Source organism: Crocuta crocuta, unplaced genomic scaffold, assembly GCF_008692635.1.
Source record: "Crocuta crocuta isolate KB4526 unplaced genomic scaffold, BGI_CrCroc_1.0 scaffold11, whole genome shotgun sequence".
NCBI lineage: Eukaryota > Metazoa > Chordata > Mammalia > Carnivora > Hyaenidae > Crocuta > Crocuta crocuta.
In genome coordinates, this window is record NW_027528624.1 from 489,982 (window position 1) to 512,967 (window position 22,986).

A 22,986-nucleotide genomic window follows, 5' to 3' on the forward strand; every position below is an offset into this window, starting at 1 on the left:
GTTTACAGTGATCACATCAAGCTGATACGATTGATTCATTTAAATAATCATAATGCATTTACTTCTTTCTGTTTGTTTCCCTTTTTTTTACTTTGCTTAATTTTATTTTCTAATTTTTCTAAATGAGCACATATTTTATAGTATTTTCAAGCATTTTCAAAATTGATTTAAATTTCCAACAAACAAGAAAATGGATTCTGCCCAAAAAAAGATAAAATAAAACGGAAAGAAGTTGTGGAAACACCAGCAAAAGCACCAGGCCCTGCCCACCATGCCCCTGAATGAAAATGCCAGTCACTGCTCTGAGCCAAGGGGACTGTCCTCTCCTACAGCCCAACCTACGTCATTAACTCTGACATCCTCTTCCCAATCAGCAATGCTGGACCATCTGACTGCCTCCTGAGAACAAGACAAAAGAAACAAAGGATTTCATAGCCTTGGTGTTTCATAAGTGATTATGTAAAGTTTGGAAAGATTTTAAAGAAAAATAATATTGGCAACAAAAGCCATTGTTCTCACATTATATGAATTTAGCAACAAGAAATTATTGAAAATAGCCTGACGCACCTATAAACTGAGCTGATCGTAAAGCTTTGGTGGTGAACCATTATTTTGGAAATTCATTCTGGGACCCCACCCCCCCCCCANAGGACACAGAGACAGAGAATATCAAAGAGAATAAATTAATTAAGCCGAATGTTCCCTTTACATTTTTTTAATGTTTATTTTATTTTTGAGTGGGGGAAGGGGAAGAGAGGGAGGGAGACAGAATCTGAAGCAGGCTACCGGCTCTGGGCTGTCAGCACAGAGCCCAGTGCAGGGACTCGAACCCACAACCAAGAGATCATGACCTCAGCCAAAGTCGGATGCTTAACCAACTAAAGCACCTAGGTGCCCCAAAAATGTCCCCTTTAAAGATCTTTTCCACTTACTTGAAATTATAATAAGGGAAGTAACAGAATTTAAAAGGTCCTCAATTATTCTTACATTCAGATTTTCAAGTGGTACCTAAACAGTCCTTGTGACCCCTTTCATCCCTCAGTCGTCACCTTGAGGTAAACTGCTTCCTTAAAGCTGCTAACACATCCTATTTTGCCCTGAGTAGACCTATCAGTATTGCATGATTCATTTTCCCTTTTCTGGTACAAACTCTAGGAACATATGCTGGCAAAGGGCTCATCAAATTTTACATAGTTAGTCTGAACTGCCTTCTCTGAACAGACATTTTTAAATATTGGAATTTTGTTTGGGATATACTCAGAAGTTGGTTGTTGACTAAGAACAATGAATATGAAGTTGACATAAATTAGAGCCCATTATTCCAAAGCATCTCATTTTGGTAGAACTCTAGGAACACATAAGGTGCTCAATAGTGCTTTGATCAATTGAATTACATAATTAATTGATAATTATGCAATGTAATAAGTAATTTGCTCAAAAATCACTGGTACCCGCCCCGTGCCTACAAGTTCTAAGCTCTAGAGACACAGCCTAAACCAGAGGTAAAGAATCTACCCTCAGGTGTTTACACTATAGTGGGTAAGAGAAGAAAAAAAATAATAAGCTCTGGTTGAAGGATTCATAAATTCCTCAGAAATGTTTTCCAATCTATGGTAAACTCATGCAGACATTTTCCCAAATTCTGTGCTAAGAGGTGATTACTAATAACAGGTGCAGAAGACTTAACTGTCTCTTTCCAAGGGAAAACGAACTCATTCTTTATTTTTCTTAGGCTGAAACACACTTTATATTCACTGAAACTTTCAGAAGCATTGTCTCACAAAAAGAGAAATTCTGGCTTTCAAGTATCATTTCCTGCAAAAGTAAATTCTGCCTAATCTAAAACCTGATTAGATCTTTGCTGTAGATATTCTCATGAAACCAAGTCCCAGAAAAAAAAGCTCCCTCTGAAATTTGCTCATGCAGGGAAAGACCGAAAACATATGATACAGACACAGTTACTTGAACTCATAGACACGAGGAACCATTCTGACAGGGAGGGAAAAAACCAGGTCACATTCAGGCAGGCAGATTGGATTCTCAAAGAACTGAAAAGTCTACATAATACATATTAAACCAGATATTAACCTCAAACCTCATCAGTTTTCATGAAATATAGAGTTGGTGGATTCACCATTTCTATGGGAGGCCAAAGGGCCCTAGGCTCTCTTGAATTGTTGATGCAACAGAGCAAATGAAATCAATCAACAGTTACTTACCTCCTAACCAATGCAGGTTTCTAGTAATTTTGAACAAAGATAAAATGCACAAAACTAAAAGAAACCAAAACAATAAAATGAAAGGCAGTGAATCTAAAGGAAATTCACATTTTAGCCACACTCTTCCTCCCTCAGTTTACACCTTTTCTCAGTCTCCCAGGCTCCAAAATTTGGAATCATTCTTATTTTAGCCTCAAATGTTTTGTGTCTTATATTCAAGCACTCAACATAGTTTGCCATTTCTTGCTGTTAAATGTGCCTCACGCTTTCGCTATGTCCACTGCAGTCCAGGAGTTCATGTTTCATGCCTGCATTTTGTCATATCTACTTCTGAAAATTAGCTTCTGAAAGCTCCTTTCTTCTCCAATACATCCATTTATTACTGCTACATGAATATTTCACTTGCTAATTTCATTGGATCATTATCAGACTCAAGAACGTGCACTGGCTCCCTACTACCTACTGGATCAAGTCCACATTCCTGCACTGTGCATTGATGCCCCCATTTACTGGCCCCGGCTCACCTGTAAATGGGGACACCAAGCAGCCCAGGGAAAAGTGCCTGGCTTTGGTATTGGTAGATCTTATGTTTAATCTCAGCTCTGCCACTTGCTCCTTATGGGATTTTGAGCAAGTTACTTAAATTCCCTAAGTTTCAGTAAACCTCCCTGAAATAATGGGAATAACAACATCTATCTTGCTGGGTTATGGGAAGTCAATATAATATCTAACAGTGGGTTGGCACATTCACTTATATTGTCATTCCTCTGTTCACATATTCCCTTGGACTGGGATGCCCATCCCCTATTCTCCTTGGCCATAGGCGGGGAGGGAAACTGTCTTCAAAGACAGATCTTAAGAGAACCTTCTCCCTGCAGATATTCTATATTCACTGCAACCCACAGAAATAATGTTTCCTGGTTGGTAAAACTATGTTTACCTAGTCAAGGAAATCTTTGACCGAGAAAATCATGCAGCTTTGGAAAATAATTCTTTTAGGGTCGCCTGGGTGGCTCAGTCGGTTAAGCGTCCGACGTCAGCTCAGGTCATGATCTCACAGTTCATGGGTTCAAGCCCCATGTCGGGCTCTGTGCTGACAGCCAGATCAGAGCCTGGAGCCTGCTTCGGATTCTGTGTCTCCCTCTCTCTCTGACCCTCCCCTGTTCACGCTGTCTCTCTCTCTCTCTCAGAAATAAATAAAACATTAAAAAAAAAAGAAAATAATTTTTTTTAAAAAGGTAAAACACACCTTCCTAGATAGGATAAAAAGAAAGAGGGGTAGGGGGGAAAGAGAGATTTAAAAAAAAAATCAATGGGGCAGAAGTCCCTTACATTTGGCCCAAAATATTTTCCTTCTCCCCAGAATTTACAGAATTCATCTGTATTGTCAATCTCAGAGCCACTTTTCTTTCCACAAATCTTTCTTTGATTACTTCACTTATATGACTCTCTCTCCTCTACCAGTCTAGAAGCCATTAATAGAGAGAAGAAGTGCAGTCCCTTATATATTTAATCCTTTAATGACATTTACAACTGTTTGCCCCAATTATTAATACCTCACTAATACTGGTAGAAGGATATGCATTGTGGGTGGGAAGGTGGTTGAGTAGGTGGGTGGATGATTAGCTTTTCATGGTGGGTTCACTTAAAAAGAAAATATTTTAAATCTATCCTCTATAACTAATATTTAACTATGCTTTATAATTAAAGCCTAACTTGTTTAGGCAATGCCTCCAAGCTGATTACCAGCATAATGCATATGTTATCTTAGTGTATTTTGCTAGTCCACATACACTCCTGCATAATGTAAGAAAATACATCAGTGAGATGACTTAATGCTCTTTGAATAGAAACATTTAAGAATTTCATGGGGCACTTGGGTGACTCAGTCAGTTAAGCATCCGACTTCAGCTCAGGCTATGATCTCATGGTTTGTGGGTTCGAGCCCTGCATCAGGCTCTGTGCTGACAGCTCAGAGCCTGAACTCTGATTTGGATTCCATGTCTCCCTCTCTCTCTGCCCCTCCTTGACTTGTGCTCTGTCCTCTTTCTCCCTCTCTTTCAAAAATAAATAAAAATTAAAAAAAAAAGAATTTCACTAATTTTAAGTGAGTTATATAATACACATTCACTTTATAATAGGTCTTGGGTATACATAAAATCCACCATATATTTCTCAAGGAACTAAGCAAGATTTTAATTAAGAATTCTTAGAAAAGAGGGGTGTCTGGGTGGCTCAGCCAGTTAATGTCTTGGTTTCAGCTCAGGTCATGACCTCGACATCCTTGGATCCAGCCCTATGTTGGTGTCCATGCTGAGCATAGAGCCTGCTTGAGATTCTCTCTCTCTCTCTCTCTCTCTCTCTCTCTCTCTCTCCTCTCCCCCCCATGCACCTTTCCCTCATTTGTGCTGCTCTCTCTTTCTAAAAAAGAGAGAGAGAGAGAGAAGAAAAAATAAAGAAAAAAATTCTTAAAAAAGGAAAATAAGTTCCAGCAAAAGCAGAAAAATCTAAAACCTTAAAAATAGAAGACACTTTCAATGACTAATAACATCTTTAGGGCTTGTCACTGTTTTGTAGTGACACACCTGAAGGAAAACAGTAATTCAGAACTTCGCTTCTCCTTCCCCAGAGAGAAGTTGTTGTTCCCAAACGTCTCTAGCTGTGTCTAGTGTCCAGGTGAAGTGCTAGCATCTAACCAGAGTCTCCCGGGGAAAACATCTGTCTCCCTTTCTACATTTTCTGCCCCCAGTCGGATCAAGATCAAATTGATCAAGATAACCAGACCTTTGTTTATAGCCAGTGGCCCTGGTTAGAAATAATCTTTTATTTATTTATTTTTAATGCTCATTTAGTTTTGAGAGAGAGAGAACAGGGGAGGGGCAAAGAGAGAGGGAGACACAGAATTTGAGGCGGGCTCCAGGCTCTGAGCTGTCAGCACGGAGCCCAACGCAGGGCTCAAACTCATGAACCGTGAGACCATGATCGAGCCAAAGTTAGATACTTAACCTGACTTAGCCACCCAGGCGCCCCTAGAAGTAATCTTAAAAAACAACCTTTAATACAATGTTACCAAATGGGAGCAGCTATGTGGGACCTACATGGGACCATGGAACCCTTCTAGCAAATCTCAAATTGCACCTTCTCCTGTACCTATTTTTAAGAATACGAGTAGAAGTCTCTTTACTGGAAAAATATTTTCCATTAAAAGCAGTCCTTATCCAAACCATTTCTCAAGATCCCCATGGGGAATGTAAATGCTGATGATTCCTAACCCTCATTTCATGAAATCGGCAAATATTAATCAAATGCCTAGTAAGTGTCAGCCACTGCACTAAAGATATACTTGTGGTCCTGACCTTCAGAGATTATCATCAATTACAGAAAACAGCAAGCCTAACAAACATGGACACGAGGAAGAAGGGCATAAAACTAAGAAAAGTCAAGCTTCTATGGAAGCAGGCAGAGGTGCCCTGATTTAGGTCAGAGGATAAGAGAAGACCATGTAGAAGGAAGGCTACTACTTAAGCTAAAATTTTACTTCTAAGGAGGACTTAGGTCAATAGGACTGTGTGAGAGAAAAACTTTTGGGCTTGGAGACAAAGGTTTTTCTGGACAGAGAAACAGCATGTGTAGAAAGGCTCAAAGAGAGAGCCAGCATATGTGATGCTAAGAAGGAATTGAAAGAAATTCTGTAGTTGGATGGAGAAGGGGGTGGGGGAGGGGAGTAAATAAGAGAGATACAGGTCAGGAGACTCTCACAAGCAAGGAAAGAGATGTGTACTTTATCCAAGTGGGAAGGGAAAACAATTGTGTGGATTTCAAATGCAAGATTGCAAATAGCCTGGGTATTTGTGGCTCGTAAACTTGAACATGGTTTTATAAGACCTGGCACACATTCCTGTGTGCTGTATCACATTCTAAGCACATAACATGGGGTGTGAAAATGGCAGATGAGTGTTTGGACTTGACCTTTCTCAAGGAAGTCCGGGTAGTGTTGTTAGAAGCAGCAAAGTGTCACGAAGGAAGAAGGTACATCACGAATCAATTACTGGGTAACAAGGGGACAAAAAGGGTGCCCGGAATGGTGAGGGTGATGTGTCTGAGAGCAAGAGACACACACACGGGTCCGGGGAGATAGAGCACCATCCTTTCATCTGAGAATGGCCCTAGGTTTCATCTCTAGAGCTATTCTCTCAGAACCCTACTGAAGGCTGTCATTTATCCTGGTGCCTGCATGGGGTCAGGCCAGCATATGGTGACAATTCTGGCTGCGGAGCCAAAGGGGAGGAAGGTGATCTGTTTTCCCTGCTTCCTACTTGCATCACGGAACTATACACACAATCTTCCCTGAGTCTCAGCCTTCCCAACTTCCAAACGCGGTGACAATTACTACCTCAGATGGTGTTTTTGAGGAGTAAGAAAGAGCATGTGTTAAGGGTACCTAGACTATCCCTTGGCATCATAGTAGGCATTCAGTAAGAGGCAGTTCTGGCTGGGATGCTATTGGCTCCATTACCTCCCAGCAGCAGGCCATGGAATAAAGAATAGAGAATAGGGAAGAGAGAATAAGAGGTTTGCTCATTAGGCATTAAGTGCCTTGGGAGCTACTTTGTTGAATCTGAATTCCTTGTGTGGCAGAAAGTAAATAAATGTTCTTAGCTTGAGGACATGCGCTTGGTTCTTATTTCACAGTTGAGATTCACATGGGTACCAGGAATATGACTGCTAATTAAGTATTCATTGAGTAGCCTTTTTTTCCCCACACCAAACATATAATTTAGATGTCAGGGTATGCACACACGCCCACTCCCGTGGGTGTATGTATGTGTATGTGCATAGAAAGAGAAAGAATGAGAATTCCCCTATAATAGAGTCATAGAATTAGGGAACTGGTGGTCCCTCCATTACATACCACTAGTTTCTTAGAATAACTCCGAGGCCAGATAACAGTAAACTTATTCTCCAACCAATATCGCTAATCTAATTCTATTCAAGTACACAATTTGCTACCTGAATATTGCTTTATAAGTCTGCATGAAAGCGAATGAGGATTGGGCACCTGAGTGTGTCGGATGCTCTCTCCTTTACCTCTTCCCAATCTCATCTCAGATGACACTGCTGCTCCCTGTGGAAACAGGAGATTCCTAATGCCTAAAACACGTAACTGTCCTCTAAGTCCCTCCTGTAAGAGAAGCTTAAGCCAAATGAGCCAATGAACCAAATCAGCCAAATCTGTAAATATGTGCACTTGGGAGGGGGGGGGGGCCTTCTTCCTTTAAATTCTGTGAAGATGGGGACAGCACTAAGAACATATTTGCTCAATAATTTCATTGAGGAAAGTAATGCCATGCTTCTCTCTGAGTTTGTTCCTTCCCACAGATGTGCCATGCTCGATCAATACCCAAACAATCCTTCCAACAGCCTCTGGAAATTCCCAGAGAGCTATTAAAAGGTGTGTCAGTTAAGTCCTCTCAATTTATAAAAGATGCAGATTATCACTGGCTGCAACTACCCAAAAGCAAGAGTCAAAAGTAATATGAAACAAGAGGAAGAAATCTGTAATGACCTTAATTCCTCATAAGAGAAACTGCTGTTCATTTAGGAAAAATCTCTGAAGACAGAAGGCACGACCCCAGCCCTAGGTCACCTTAATTTGGGTAAAACTATCCCATGCTAAACAAGAGATGATGGATATACCCAAAAGGGGAAAAGACAGACGGAAGATAGCAGGTACCTGCATACTCTGCAAGGTGATTCTTTCATGCAACCCTCCCAAATCTTCAATAAAGTTGTTACAGCTCACGAAAGCCTTAAAAAATATATATGTTTTATGGAATTCAATGAAGGACCTTGTACAATGTTTTGCATGGGGTGAAACCAAAGCAATTAGCTTGAGAACAGGAGGCTGGAGAGGGATTGTAGAGAAAGAAGCATGGAGAGGTGTGGAGGAGAGGGGGGTGTGAATGCTTATCCCAGAGCACTAGAGTTGAATTTGGGCCCAGTTCTACCAAATCTTTACAGAATAGGTGCCTAGAGCCATGTGAATAACAAATTTCATCTTAACAGCCAATGAATGTAAATTGATCCACTAAAAATCTTGCCCACAAAGTATACGCAGCACCTCTATTACATTTATGAAGTTATATGCTCTAAAGCTCTGTTACTTGAGTGATGGGAGTCCACAAGCCATTTTAGAAGAATGGCATCATACAGAAAGGATGTCTCTTGCTTAGGGACAATTCCTAAGTAATTTCCCCTAAACTGCTTAAAGGACATCTATCGCTGACCTTCACTAGACCCCAAAAGAAACTCCAGCTCTCCCAGGATCACCAACTGGCCACTGGGGGTTAATGGAGAGAATTCCTATATGAAAAGTCTCTACTCATTCAATATTCAACAACATCATTGTCTTCAAAAGTGTTACTAGCCAGGAACAATCAGCAAACCTTCCCACAATAACTTTATTTCCAGCCCTTCCCAACAGAAAACCAGCCTGTGAAGCAGACCACAGAAGTGTACTGCTGATTAAGGATAAATCAGGCAACTTTCTTTTCAAGTGGTGTCTGATCATCATTCTTTAATGCCATCACCGAGCATGCCAAGGAACAAGAGAAAACAGTCAGCAGCCCAGCGCTGGCCCACAGATTAGCGACTCCCAAACCAACCCACTCAGTAAAGAAGGGGAGAGGAAAAAATAGTAAAGAAGGAGAAATGAAAATACATTCTGTGGATGGGATCAGTTTACACCCCAATAGGTCTTAAAGCAGATTCCTTGTTTTAGTAGAAATCTTAATAACATAAAGTTTCCATATAAAGTGCTGTCCATATAAATCTTGAAATGAGTACAATTTCTCATGGAAAAAAAATAAAATTCATAGATAGATATAAATTTGGACAGCCCTCTCCAACTAACGAGTCAAGCAGGTTGATTTTCTCTTCCATAAAATAGAGTGCATTAGCTTTCCTATCTATTGGATCAGAAAAGGTTTCTAGAACTTATTTATTTGCTCTGTTACAAGTTCCAAGAATAAAAATGAACTTTCCCATAGGAACCACCAGCTCCTCAGTGATCTTTCATCCACCCTTTGCCAGAGCAGCTGAAAAGGACAGCAAAGACTGTTCACTCACCATTTGGTTGCTGTACCAGTAGAGCGACGTTCCCTTCAGTACCACCCAGAACTTTTTCCATTTGTTGCTTAGGAAAGTTCCTTTTTCTTTTTTCTTGTAGAGCCACCCCTGGCAGTCAGCATGTCCCAGGTCTTTACAGGATATCCTCCTCCGACTCATCGTGAAAAAACCTGCAACAATTACATGAAAAGGTAAGGAACATTGTACCCTGTTGTAGGTGACCGAGTGAACAGTAACCATTAATTGTTTACCTCTTGGGAGTTGGATTTTTTGCAAAAATTTATGCAAAGTAAATGCAAAAAAAAAAAAAGAATCATTTATTTATTTTATTTTTAAGCATTCATTCGGTGCTTAGAAGGTATACGAGATGACCAAAGAAAAGGGAGGCTAACATGCAAGTGTTAGTCTAAGAATATTATTCAACAAGAATAAGTTGAAAAAATCCAAATCAGGAGGCTGGCAGGCACATCGTTGTACTAACGCAGCTCCTTTCAAAATAATAGCAGTCATTATGCAATAGATAGAGAAGGGTTAATGCCCACCTAAACACAGCTACCTCCCGACTCGGTGCCAGCTTTTCTAAGCTTTATTGACATACCACGAGGGATTAATCCAAATGAACAGCATGCCATCATTTCTTAAAATCGATCCAAAAATAACCAAAAATTTAATCTGCCGTCCACCTTCTGATATGAGCATTAAGACGGACCAAAAAAAAAAAAAAAGAATCTGATCCCAAAGAAGGCATCCGAGAGAAAACCCACACTCACGCACACAAAAACGGGATAAAGAAACAAAAGAGATCTAATTACCTTGAGTTTTCTTTCTCTGCTTCTGACGCAAGGGAACCTGCTGATAATGCAGGAAGGAAAGAAAAGAGGAAATTTCTGATTGTGTTGTAACATTTGTAAAGAGAGAAGGAGGGAGGGGGGTGGCAGTGTTTATGAGCAGAATGGAAGCTAAAAAAAACTCTCCAAGCAGCGCTAAAGGGGAGCTACTCGCTGAGGCACAAAATGTGCTAATTAGAATGGTATACGTTGAGCTGAACCTGAAGATACAAAGATGCGTAACTCGGCGTTTATCACTAATGTTTCCTGTTTCCACCACAGACAGTTTTAATGCTGCCACTTCTGTTAGGGCCTGACAGTATGCACTGAACTTCTTAAAAATAGTGAAATATTTCCCCCTTTGACTTTTTTTTGTGAGAGAATCAAAAAAGAGATCTGGCTTCTTCTGCAATTTTTTAAAGAACACCAATGAATTAAATAAACCGGGAAGATAATTGTGATGTCCCAATATTACAGGTTCATATCAGATTATTAAATCCATGGCCCTGCCCCCACCTAGGGTTACACCAACACCACATGAATTAAATATCCCAGAAAAAGAACTTCCACAACCTCTTTTGGTGACATCTAAGTAACTATCAATCCTCCTTATCAGGAAATTCTTATCTATGGCCAGATTCAAATTACTCATCCTGTCTTTAAGCATCTCTGAATATTTCTCACCCGTTTTACAGAAGATACGTTAATTTCAACTTCTATTTTATACCAGCTCTTCAAATATTCAAACCGGACATAAAATAATATATCTGCTACACACATCGTTCACAATACATTTTAAATAATTTGTGTAAGGTCAGACTATGAACAAACATAGATATAGCCAAAAAAAAAAAAAAAATGCTTTCAAATGACCGTGTGTGTGCGTGTGTGCGCAGCAAGAGAGACATTTTAGATTGAAGAAGTTCCACTTTTTCTACACATTATCTAAGCTGAATTTATTCAGATTTAAGAGACTTAATCTTTAATGTTAACAAGAATCTGAAAATATTGTACAGAATTACAAGCAGCTCTAATAGTTGGCATACAATCTTACCACAACATTTTAGAATACAGATATTCCTGGCTAGTATTCTGCATACCTAACTATTGACCTAATAACTCTTGTATATGGTTCTACAATATGTTTGAAGAGGGAATATGATATGGGGAAATGGTAGGATTTGTAAATCCAGGGGCTGGCCAGGTAGCTGTATTACCCAGGAAAAAGTCAATTAACCACTCAGAACCCACTTCCTTGTTTGCAAAATCAAGATATTTCTAATAATCCCAATCCTATAAATCTTATAGATTTTTGACAAGATTGCATGTGAAAATGCTCTGAAAACCAAAAATCATTATATAACTATATTTCATATCATATTGCATTATTACAGATATAAGCAAATACTTATACTAATAAAAATTGCATCATTTTTAGGATAAGTGGGACTCGTATTTCCTTCAACCACGATGATGAAGTCAATGTGCTTCAATTATTTTTCCTGGGAAATCTCATCCTGACTTTTTATTTTATAAATGTTAGAATAAAACTTTAGTCCTGAAGGAATCAATCATCCTTGTGAGAAAAGGACATAACAAAGGCAGTGTCTGCCCTAAGTCTTAGTCAAGAATACATCTATTACAGTCCTGACCCCTGACTAAAATTTAGGCATATTGTGACAACAAGGTAGTCTCAGCTCCTCTTCACCAAATGTCACTCACTCTGACCTGCAACTTGATCTGAAATTCCCACCATTCCCTCCAATGGTCTCCTGGGGTCTTTTTACTAAGCAATTATCTGAGATCACGGAAACCAAAAAGAAATATTTTAGCCCAAATAGGTATATCATTTGAACAGTTAAAACTTAGGTGAGAGCCAGGACTAAAGACAAAGAAGTAAGTAAATTTAGATGTGGGAATAGAAGCATTCCTATAGGGTCCTGGCCCCAAATGACCAAGGTCAGTCACATTAGTACATAGAAAAAGAGTGGCTCTAAGAAGAACAAAGGAGAGGAAAGTCACAAGAAGAAAGCTGTAGAGTCTGTAAAGTCAGGCGCCATTGGGTCCATGTCTCCTGACTGGGAACAAGTGAATCTCCTCCATCCACCCCTTATGAACTCCAATGGGACTTGGAACTCTCTAGCTCCTCCATCCAAGCTTAGGGCCAGCTCGAGAGAAAGCCTGAAGGAAACTATAGGTTTTGACTCAATTTTGCCAAAGATCAGCCCTTAGTGTTTGCTGGAATCTTGTGCCTGGGCTGGGTGGGCTTGGGAGTTGCAAGCAGGACGATACCTCAGAGAGAGCAAGCACTCAACACCAAGAAGGATTTAGACTTTTTTTAAAGGGGGACAAAGGAGTTCAGTCATTGAGGATGCTTTCCTCCAACAATATTTCCCCTAAGACAAATTATTATAAAATCTGTATTAACTTTTAAAACTGTTTTCCCCCAACCAGAAAGACAGTGCATATTATAGAAATAACAAATTATAAGAAGTTCCAGTTTCACCTAATATATGTGAATTTGAAACCTAAATTGGTTTAGATGAGAGAATGAAAACAATCTTGAGAATAAGACACACTTTACTCCTCACAACAGGAAGTGGAACCCACGAACTAGTCAGTTTCAAAAAGATCTTATATGTGGGTTTTTTTTTTCACTAGGTAAGTGAAAAAAAGTCGAACAACCAGTTGAGCAATTTATGAGATGGTTTTTCAATAGTGGAATTACAACTCGTTATCAGAATAAGTATCCAGAGCCTAATAAGCTCTTCCCATTGGGATGCTGAATTTGCACTAACTTGATTATAAAGTTGGGGGGGGGGGAATTTTTCTTTCAAATATATATTTCCTTTTTACTGGAAAGCAATACTTTTATTTTACAAAATAGTTGCAGAAATTCACTTGGTTATTAATCATTCAAAAGCACATAAACATACAAAGGAACCAGAACAAAATATACAAAGGGACTCTCCTTTGGTATTGAATGATGGTGCTAACACCCGTTACAGAGTAATTAGTATAGTGACTTCTAATCTATATAGTAATTGTCAAATCCTGCAGTCACCATTTACCTCCATGATATATTGACATTCACGGTAAAATGGTTCGTCACTTCATGAAACTTCATAATGAGTCTGGTCTTTAGCAAATTTGTACAGGGATAAGCTTGTAAATGCACCGTGATTTGTAGCATTTACCAGTTTCCATGGTGTAAAGCCTGGTATCATTGTCAATTACAAACTACCAATACTTTAACCAAGCCACAAAATTCCTAAGTATTTTACAGTCAAGCCAATTCCAGCTGACAGAGCTGTTAGGAATGTTTCTCTACAAACACCTTTCCCCCACATAGATCGTGTCTCCTTCCTGGAAAATTAAACTCAACTTTATAAAGGGAATCTTAAGGCTTTTAATTATTAAAATTTTACCCAAGAAAATACATGAAAAATTCACTCATTTTTTCAGAAGACTAGCCTACCTTAAATATTACTTAATAATTCATATGAAAAAAATAGTAGTAAAAATGGAGTCAAATAATAGACATTCTAATAATACTATAATAGGAAATAAAGACAGCTAGAAATATATATTTTTTATTCTACAGCTTATAGAATGTTTGCCATGTGCCAGGCACTGCCTTGCATCTTTTCACAGACACCTGGATTGAATCTTCACAATAATTATGGCCTAGGTGCTCCCCATCTCACGGAAGAAGAAAATTGAAGCAAATGGAGGTCCTGTATTTTGCCCAAAGTCATAAAAGTAAATGGTAACGTGCAAATGTTTGTTTCAAGAATAAAACTCGCCTAGTGGTAGCTTCTTACGATATTTGTGCTTGTTGTTGATATTATGTAAAGGAGTGGGACAGGGAATGTGAGCAGGATGCACAGAAGAGAGATAGGAGAAGGAATGAAAATGGGAAGACTAGGCAGAGGGGGGAGAAGGAGAGAGAGGAGAGAAGGAGCCAGAGAGAGGAGCTGGAGAAGGGAGGAGGGGCCGGAAGGGGAGAGTGAGGAGAGGGAAAGAGCAAATGCAGAAAGTGAGGGAGAGTTAAATTCCAGGGAAAATCCTTCAGTTTCGAGCTTAGGACAGTTGGATACATGACAACAATAAAGACAGCATGGTTTTAAATATGCATGTTCAGTAGTAAACATCAAATTTGATGTACATATGAGGCATCTAAGTGGAAATGCTCTGTGTACATTGCACTTAAGGGTCTAGGAATTTGGAGAAAATCTGGAATAAGGATATAAAATTGGGAACCATCAATGTATATAGAGTATAAAACTTGAGCTTGGGTAAGATCAGTCATGTGTGCAGAATGACAAAGAGTTGAAGTCAGAATCTGAAGGGGATCCAATATAGTACATGGTAGCAACAACGAAACAATCAAGGAAACTGAGCATAACAGCTAATGAAAAGATACAGAAGATCAGAAGACGGGTTGTCCTGGAATTGACCTAGAGATTTGAAAGAAAGGTGAGTCCAAAACATCAAAAGCTACCAATGTAAAAAAGAAAGATCCACTCTCAGATAAATACTCCAGCCCAGAGAAACACAGGCCCCTATGCACAATGGAGATCGCAGTTTGTTAATTGTTGTAGAACACCTAATGTGTTTTGGTATGTGAGTGGATAAACAGTGTCCGTTTCCTTCAGTGCTATGCTTTATCAGAACTAGTGCTACGTGGGGGAAACAATTCTCGAAAACACTATATCGAAAATTAAATGCCTATATTAATTCTACTGTTTATAATGTTAAATATTGCTTATAAATACTAAAACTGCATGGGAATGATAAACATCACAATGTAACCTGGGGTAAATAAGAGGGAAAAGGATGGCATCAATAGGAAAACACGACTGTGTTTGTATTTTATTCCTTTAAAAATGATAAAAAGTAAGAAAGAAAAGAAGGAAGAAATATATACTCAATGAGCTATAATATGAATGTTCTTTAACTTTTTGGATATATTCCAAATTGCTTTCAAGGGTCCTACTTAGAATCTCCTGCAATATATAAAATGTTCAGCTCTCTGCAACCTAGAGAACTGTTCGTGTTCTATTTCAGAATTTAAAAAATCCTTCTGTTTCTTTTTCTTTTTTAACTATTCCACTAGTTTCTGCTCTTAATTTATTACCCCTATATCTTTAAATTTCTGTATATTTACTATGTTATTCTTTTTCTAATTCTTGAATGTGATATTTACCTCATTTATTATTATTCTTTGCTTTTAATAATACATTTAGAGCAATATATTTACATCTCAATTCTACCTGAACTTCCCTGTTTTTCAATTCTAAGTCATTTCTCTCCACCTCGTGAGATATTCTAGAGTGTACTTGTAAGTTTCCTAACATATGAGAATTTTCTACCATTTTTTTCTTTTTGAGTCCTAATGTCATTGTTTTTTGTTCAGAAAACACGATCTTCATGATATCAGCTTCTTGAAATATGTTGACATTTATTTATGACTTGCCATTCAAATTTTGTGAGCATTCTATGTAAACCTCAAAGTTGCTAATTTTGTTTTCCAAATATCCCGTCTCTATGTAAATTTTGTTGCTAGAGCTATAACTTTATTAATATTCTTATTATTTTTTATTTTTCTGTGTGGCATTTTTATGTATACAGTTTTTTGTTTACTTTTTCTGTTTCTTTTATAAACAGCCTATAGCCAGACTTATATTTTTTAATATGATTATATATGCCTCTTGATAGATGTTTAATCTACTAACATTTACTGGAATTTCATTTTATGTTTTCAGTTTACATTTTATTTTTTCCCTCTCATCCATTTCCTTACAAGCTATTCCTCTGATGCTCAATGTAGTATTTAAATTTAGTATTTCTAAATTCATCATGAATATGTCACATAATTCAGCACATTTTTAACTCCTGCTTCAGTGCCTTCTCTCTTGGTACTATATGCTAGATTTTTGTTTTTCTGTTAAAATGTTATTATTATCAACATTACTCATCAATAGACAATTAAGTTTAGTGCCATATGTTATCAATTTCTGTAATCAACTTTGTTTCCTTTATCAAATATCTACCTGTTGGGTTCACTTTTCTTTTTACTGGAGTGCCTCCTTTAACAGCCCTTGTAATGATGATTTGTTAGTAGTAAATACTTATCATTTATCTAAATAGTAATGTCTTTATTTTACCATCAAAATTGAATGATAGTTTAGCTGAGTATAAAATTATTTTCACCTGGCACTTTGGTGATTTTAATCATTTGTCTTCTATCATTTATTGTATTGATGAAATTGCTATCAGTCTGTAATTTTTGTATGTGATCTTTTCACTCTTTTAAGACATAGTTATTATCCTTGATATTATGTAGTTTTATTACAGTGTATCTAGCTATGGACATATTCTTATTTATACTGCTCAATCCTCAGGGTGAACTTTTGATCAGAGAATTTGTATCCTTTCTTAAGCATGGAAAATTAGAAATATTCAATAATGCCTTCCTACATTTTTCTTCATTCTCCTCTTTTGCCACTACTATCAAATATATATTAGTTCCTTTTTCTTAATATTTAATCAGTTTCTCTCAGTACCACATATGTTCTGTATACATTTTTCAATTTACCAATATTCTTTTTGAAATGATCCAATGTTGAGTTAATGCCATTTGCTGAGCTTTCAATTTCAAAGAATATATTTTCACTTCTAATACCTATAAATATTTTCAAAACCCACTTATTTTTCATACTTTTTATTTGTACCAGATAATGTTTCAAAATTTTTTCAAAGATACTTGGAGTTTCATAGTTAATTTTTCTGTCAGATTTTTAAAATTGATTTCATGTAAAATAAAGTTACCTTGGAATTTTTATTGTATATTCTATCTTTCTTGGCATTTTAAAAATATGTTTTGTAATTTAGGTTTGCAGAATATAAGTAGAGAGGTTTTGAGTATCTATTCTCTCTCTCCCTCTGTGTGTGTGTGTGTGTCTCTCTCTCTCTCTCTGTCCCACTCTCCTTCCCCCTTCCCCTATTGTGCCCATGGCTCCCTTTTTTTTTTTTATCAGTTTGGAGGTAGCCTCTGCTGGGTGTGGAATCAGCCCTGCAATCATGTCTTGAGGTGATCATAACAAATATTGCATAGCCAGTCACTGATCTAGCAGGTGAGTAGGTTCAGTTCTTAATTCTGAGGCTGTTCCTGTCTCCCCACTCCCTAACCTTTAGGTGGTTAGTTGCATAACCCCAGCCAGTGGTTTGACAATTGTTTTCTTTTCATCTTCAGCACCTTTCACAAGCGGGGTGGCCCCTATTTATTTGTCATCAAGAAGTGAATGTAGCTCTCCTCACATTTAGTAGAGCATTTTTTTAACCCCCTTCACCTGGTCCAGGAGACAAACTACTTCCTCCCTCTGGACAAGGTACCCATTAGTGCCATAGCTTCAGTCTTGCTTGCTGCTTATCATTTCTGCTCCTCAGAGATGATTGCTACATTTTTCAACCTATCTGTGCTTTTTTGGTTTTCCCTATTTCTCTATATCTAGCATTGCTCTATGTTTACAGCATAGTATGATATCAGAGTGTGAACTCACAGGACCATTACTGAAAGGAAACCAGTCATTTCATTAATAAGATTCTATTTTGAAATCCCAGTTCAAATGATAAGAAATTCTCTTTCCATAGTAGCCTCAATATGCTATCAAGTCATCCATTCATTTCCTTTCCTGGCACCTTAAATTTTATTCTTTTATGCAGAAATGTCAAGTATGTTGACAACTCCATACTTCTGAATGCTTTCTTCCCTACCCAAGTTTTCATCCTTTGAATGCTTACTCATCTTTCTGACCCAAGTCAAATGCCACCTCATCCATGAAGAGTTCTCTGACTTTAGAAGGCAGTTAGCTCCATGATAATCTTATATTCATGCAGCAATATTTATTTGTAGTCGCTGTAATAATTGCTTCATATTATCTCCCAAAAATCTTCATGGTAGGTACTATTTTTATCTTCCTTTCGAAAAATGAGGAACTTCATTTCGGTGTAGTTATGTAACATCTCCTTAAAGCACACAGAACTAGTAGCAGAGCTAAGACTGGATCCCAGGCCAGTAGGACTCCTAAGCCTGTTGTTTATCACTATGTTACTTGGCCTATTCTGTCTTCTATATCCCACCACACTTCACTGATGGCTCTGCAATGGATATTATAATTCATGTTTATATATCTGTGTAGTACATACATGATGGTAACCCTATCCACCAGATGGTCCAACCCAGAACCTGTGAGTAATCTCAGGCCTTTCCCCTAGTTCACATGTTTATTCAATCATTGTCCCTGTTCATTTTGATTCTTCAAGTTCTCTTATCTTTTATCAACTCTGTACTTGAATGACTACAACTCTCTACAGACTCAATGATTGGCCAAGATTTCAAGATAGAATTGATGTTCTTGATCATGTCATGACTTCAAACTCCAGCACCTAGCCCAATGCCTGACACAGAGGGGGCATTCAATAAACATTTACCAAAAGATTAACAGTGCCTTATGTCAATTTTTACTTCACATGCCACCTTACTAAGAGTCCTGACACACATGGAGATTTAACAAATATCTGGAAAGACATCTACTGCTTAGGTTACATAGAGCTGAAAAATGACTCTACTAAATAACATCAGCAGAGCTAAGCAACATGAAGATTGGCCCTGATACCTTCCTCCACNNNAGCAGCACATGTGTAGAGAAAAACTTCTGGTATTGACTGACACTAAATGTGACCCCACCTGCAGTGTTGACCCTTGATGTTTTCTTGAAGGTAAAATAACCTCATGCTAAACAAATCTCTACTTTTATCTAAAACACCATTTCTTCAAAAACTATCGCACCTTTCTCCAGAATCGTATTTAACCATATCCCCCAAATAGTAAGAATCCGAAACCAAAGAAATAAGAATGCACGGGGCAAAAGAAGAAGACTGGAAGGAGGGACAGAAGTTTTCCAGTGGCAGTTGGCAAGACCCTACCCGGTAATCTACTCCCCGGACCGCTGTCAGGCACTGTTTCACTGGAAGTCCTATGAGGAACAGCAACTATGTTAAACAGCCTCCCAAGTCCGATCTGCAAGCCAGGCCTGTGCTCAGCAGTGTTGGCATCACAGACTTATGTTCATGTGGCCTAAATGAAGACATTGCCAAAAAGTGAGCTCTTTTTAATCAAAAACGTGCAAAATAAATTCCCCACTTCATCTCCGAATATCACCACAGCCCTTAGACATACATTATGGGCACAGAGTTTGAGCGAGGAACAGGCAGATCCCCATGGGGGCCAGAATCACGTCTAGACTGTTCACCACACACGGAACACGATGCCCACACATTCTGTAAGTAATGAATGCAGAGCTTTCTTGTGAAGGAAGCACAACAAATGCCAGTTTGCTGTTAGACAAATCATCCCACAGACAACAGTGCAGGCGACAGCAGAAACCCAGCCACAGCACCAGACGTAGATGTCCCTTCCCATTCAAGGGGTCTGATGTCTTCATTGAACATGAAAACTGAGCAAAGTTACCATGATTCATAGGCAGAGTTTGCTGTTTCAGGACAAAGTGTTCACTTGACATTTTATTTTCAGGCAGTATTTAATAAAATTATTTTATTTAAAACAATTCTTGAGAAACCGCTGTTATAACATTCTTATCTAAAATGAATCTGACCATTTCCTCCCCACGAGAGTCATCCCTGAAAGTAAGAATTCTCAGAAGCTTTAGGTAAAAGAACTACATACAACAGTAAAAGATATGGTGTGTCGCATTCCCTCTGAGCCTTGTCACCTTCAAGGTAAGGCTATTTTCCTTTCTTAGCCAAAACATTGTTACTAAAATCTGAGAACAGAGAACTTTCTTAATCAAGCCTTTAAGATTTATATGTGCTAGTTGTGATTTGTTTGTTTGCTTATTCATTTATTTCTTTATTTTGGTGAGAAACTAATCATAACAAAAATAAGCAATACTGAGTTAGTATATAATACTGTGTTATCACCACAGCTTGATGTATAGAAAGCCTTATAAATATCGAGAACACCACAAGTGGATTCTTAGAGATGTTTAGGGATTGTGCCAAATCTAATCATTATGTTGTAGATTTCCCAACAAGCTATGACCCAGATCCTAGGGATGATGATGCTAATTCTTTCTTTCAGGCCACAATTTGGTAAATTGTGGCTTTTGTTTATTCAGCCACTAGTTCTTGTACAATTACTCGGTGCCAAGGACCCAAGATTCAGAGGCAACCAAGCTCTCACACAGCTTCCAGTCAGATGCAGAAAAGAGAGAATTGAACAAAGATAATGAGGTCCACACAGAAGTGCCTTTACCCAGGACCAGGGAGTCAGGGGAGGTACACTGCAAGTCGATAAAAACAAAGTCCTGAAGAATGCAGGCCTGAGCATGAGAGTCTCTAAAACAGGGATATAGGTGTGAACCAGAAAACACCGACCACAGAGTACTGGGGAATAACCACACTGAGAGTAGTAAAGCCAACATCACACAGGACCTTGTAAGTTACACTTGAAAGTATAAGGTTTATCCAAAAGTCAATGAGAAGCCACTGAACAGATGTCAGCAGGCAAGGGGCACGATGTCATTTGCAAAGAAAGTTCACTCAGTCTGTTGCATGACAGGTGGATTGGAAGGGGGCAGGTGCAGAGGCTAGGATTCCAGCGGAGAGACGGAAAGGCAGGGCTGTGCCTGCAAAGGCGGGGAAATACCCAGAAGGTAAAACAAGCAGAACTTGGTGAGTGAATATGTTTGGTTCTCTGTTAAGCTTTAGTTCTAAAAATTCTATTGTTTCTTTCAGAGGAGAGAAAAGGCTACTATCAGATAATGAACAACTCAACTTAACCAAAAAAATTGCTATTCTACCACACACATAATAGAATCTCAGATGCTTAGACTCTAGCTTCTTGAGCAGTTTCATTGGCACAATTTACCATACCAACCTCAGTAACTATCAGGTCATGATCAACAAAAGTGCCTTCAAAGTACTGCGCTTCACCCCTGCCAATGGTAAGCTCCTCATCATAAGAACCAAACAGAGCACTCAGCACATATAGCTCAATAAATGTTAGGTTAGTGGAAATGAAGTGTAATTCGGGATGTGATTAGGTCAAATGTGTCAAGCCTACTGAAACTACCTAGCATAAAAATAGGTCTCTTGTGCTACATTTTATTTAGAGAACAAATGACAGCAGAAAATTGAACTAATTTTCTGAATGGAAATATAAAGTAGGGTAACCACTGAAAAGCAGCTGGAAGAAATGCTTAAGAGAGAGGTTTATCTGTGCCGCCTAGACACTGATAGCTGTGAGATAAAAATAACAGGTAAACAGGCACAGGAGGAGAGCTGAGCTGATTAGGTCTGGGAGTGGAGGTTGGCTCAGGAAATAAGAAAGACCCATAAAGAGCCAGAGCTCCCACCAATGAGGGTAGAATCCACCTGCGTCCAGGTTCAAGGGGAAGCAGGTTCCATATTGCAGCGGTACTGGCTCTCATTGGGAATTGTGTGGGTGGTAGGTTAGTCCTCTGGTAATCAAATCTTCAGTGTGCTCCCATAGCCAGGGTTACACTCTCCTTAAGATGTGGAGATTCTAACACATTTCAAGCCATAATTAAATCTCCAGCTCCTACCTAGCACAATGGGTGATACACAACAGAGTCCGGAGAGGTAATTAGAAGTTTAAATGAATGTTTGAATGAGTGAATGAATTTCTTAAAGTGCTTAAGTGCTCTCTTACTATTTTAGTTTCCATTTCTTCTTAAACATAGAAGATGAAATCCTTCCAGTTGGAACACTACGTTCTTTCAGTAGAAAAGGGAAATGATGTAAGAATTAAACCATCCATTACTTTTCTCAAGGATCTAACCATTCCAGTTCTTCCTTTCCATTTCTTTGCTCTCCATAGAACATGTCTTTATCATCATATGCACTTTTTCTCTTTAAAAAATTTTTATAAATGCCAGGTACTCTAAACTTTAGTGTTCCTGACTATTTTACAAATCTGTGATGCCCATCTTCTTTTGCCCTTGACCACGGGACCTTCCTTTGACACCCTACACATACACCTTCATATTTAATCCTGGCCAAGTCTCCAACTGCAGCCACATTTATTCTCTTAGGTGTTTCTCTTCTTTATCTTCACCATGGCTATTCATATTTCTACGATCAAACAGCACCTACTCATTTGTGTCCAAGGGATCACATTTTCCTTTTCTGCAAGTTTTAGATGGCAAATTTCCCAGGGTAAATAACTATAATTTGTGTTTTCATTTTTCGTTTTCTGCAGTCCTGTCTCCCAAAGTTTCCACCATTTTCATCACTAACAAGCTTTTCCTTCTCATTTAGAATTAGCATCAGAATTAAAGTGCTCTCATTGCTTTCTCTGTTTCTGGAATAGGAAATTGTTAACAGAGCAGAGAATTAATCAACTGCCCTGCTTTTTAGTAAGGTGTCCTTTCCAGGAGCTTTCTAGTTCATTCCATTTCTCCATCACTATTCCTACAACCTGCCTTGACATCCATTTCCTAATTTGCATCAGGAAACTATGGACATGTCCCCTATTTGGCAGACGTCTATGCTGTATTCTCCCAACACCCCACTTCTGGTTCTGCTTTTGGCTCTTCTGAAAACTCTATCCTATTCATCCATCATGAGGTCATTAGATTTGCCAAAAGATACACACTATACAGTCCCACACTACCCCACACCCTGTCCTATTAGAAATATCATGTTAATGATATCAACTGTTTAATTTTTTTCTACATAAGTGTCCTTAGTCAATAAATATAACA

General features: G+C 38.4%; 1 protein-coding gene across 4 annotated transcripts in view; it reads right to left on the minus strand.

The window, feature by feature from the left end:
* The window catches only part of IPCEF1 (interaction protein for cytohesin exchange factors 1), a 178,163-nt gene that overhangs the window by 65,011 nt on the left and 90,166 nt on the right, over positions 1–22,986 (minus strand). For 2 of the 4 annotated variants that reach the window (XM_077755084.1, XM_077755083.1), the window contains 2 exons: positions 10,160–10,196; positions 9,348–9,517 (listed from right to left, as the gene is read on the minus strand). In XM_077755084.1, coding sequence (XP_077611210.1) covers positions 9,348–9,517; positions 10,160–10,196 — 207 coding nt within the window. Of the gene's footprint in view, positions 1–9,347; positions 9,518–9,945; positions 10,021–10,159; positions 10,197–22,986 lie in introns of those variants that run through there. The other 2 variants (XM_077755085.1, XM_077755086.1) reach the window with 2 other exon arrangements.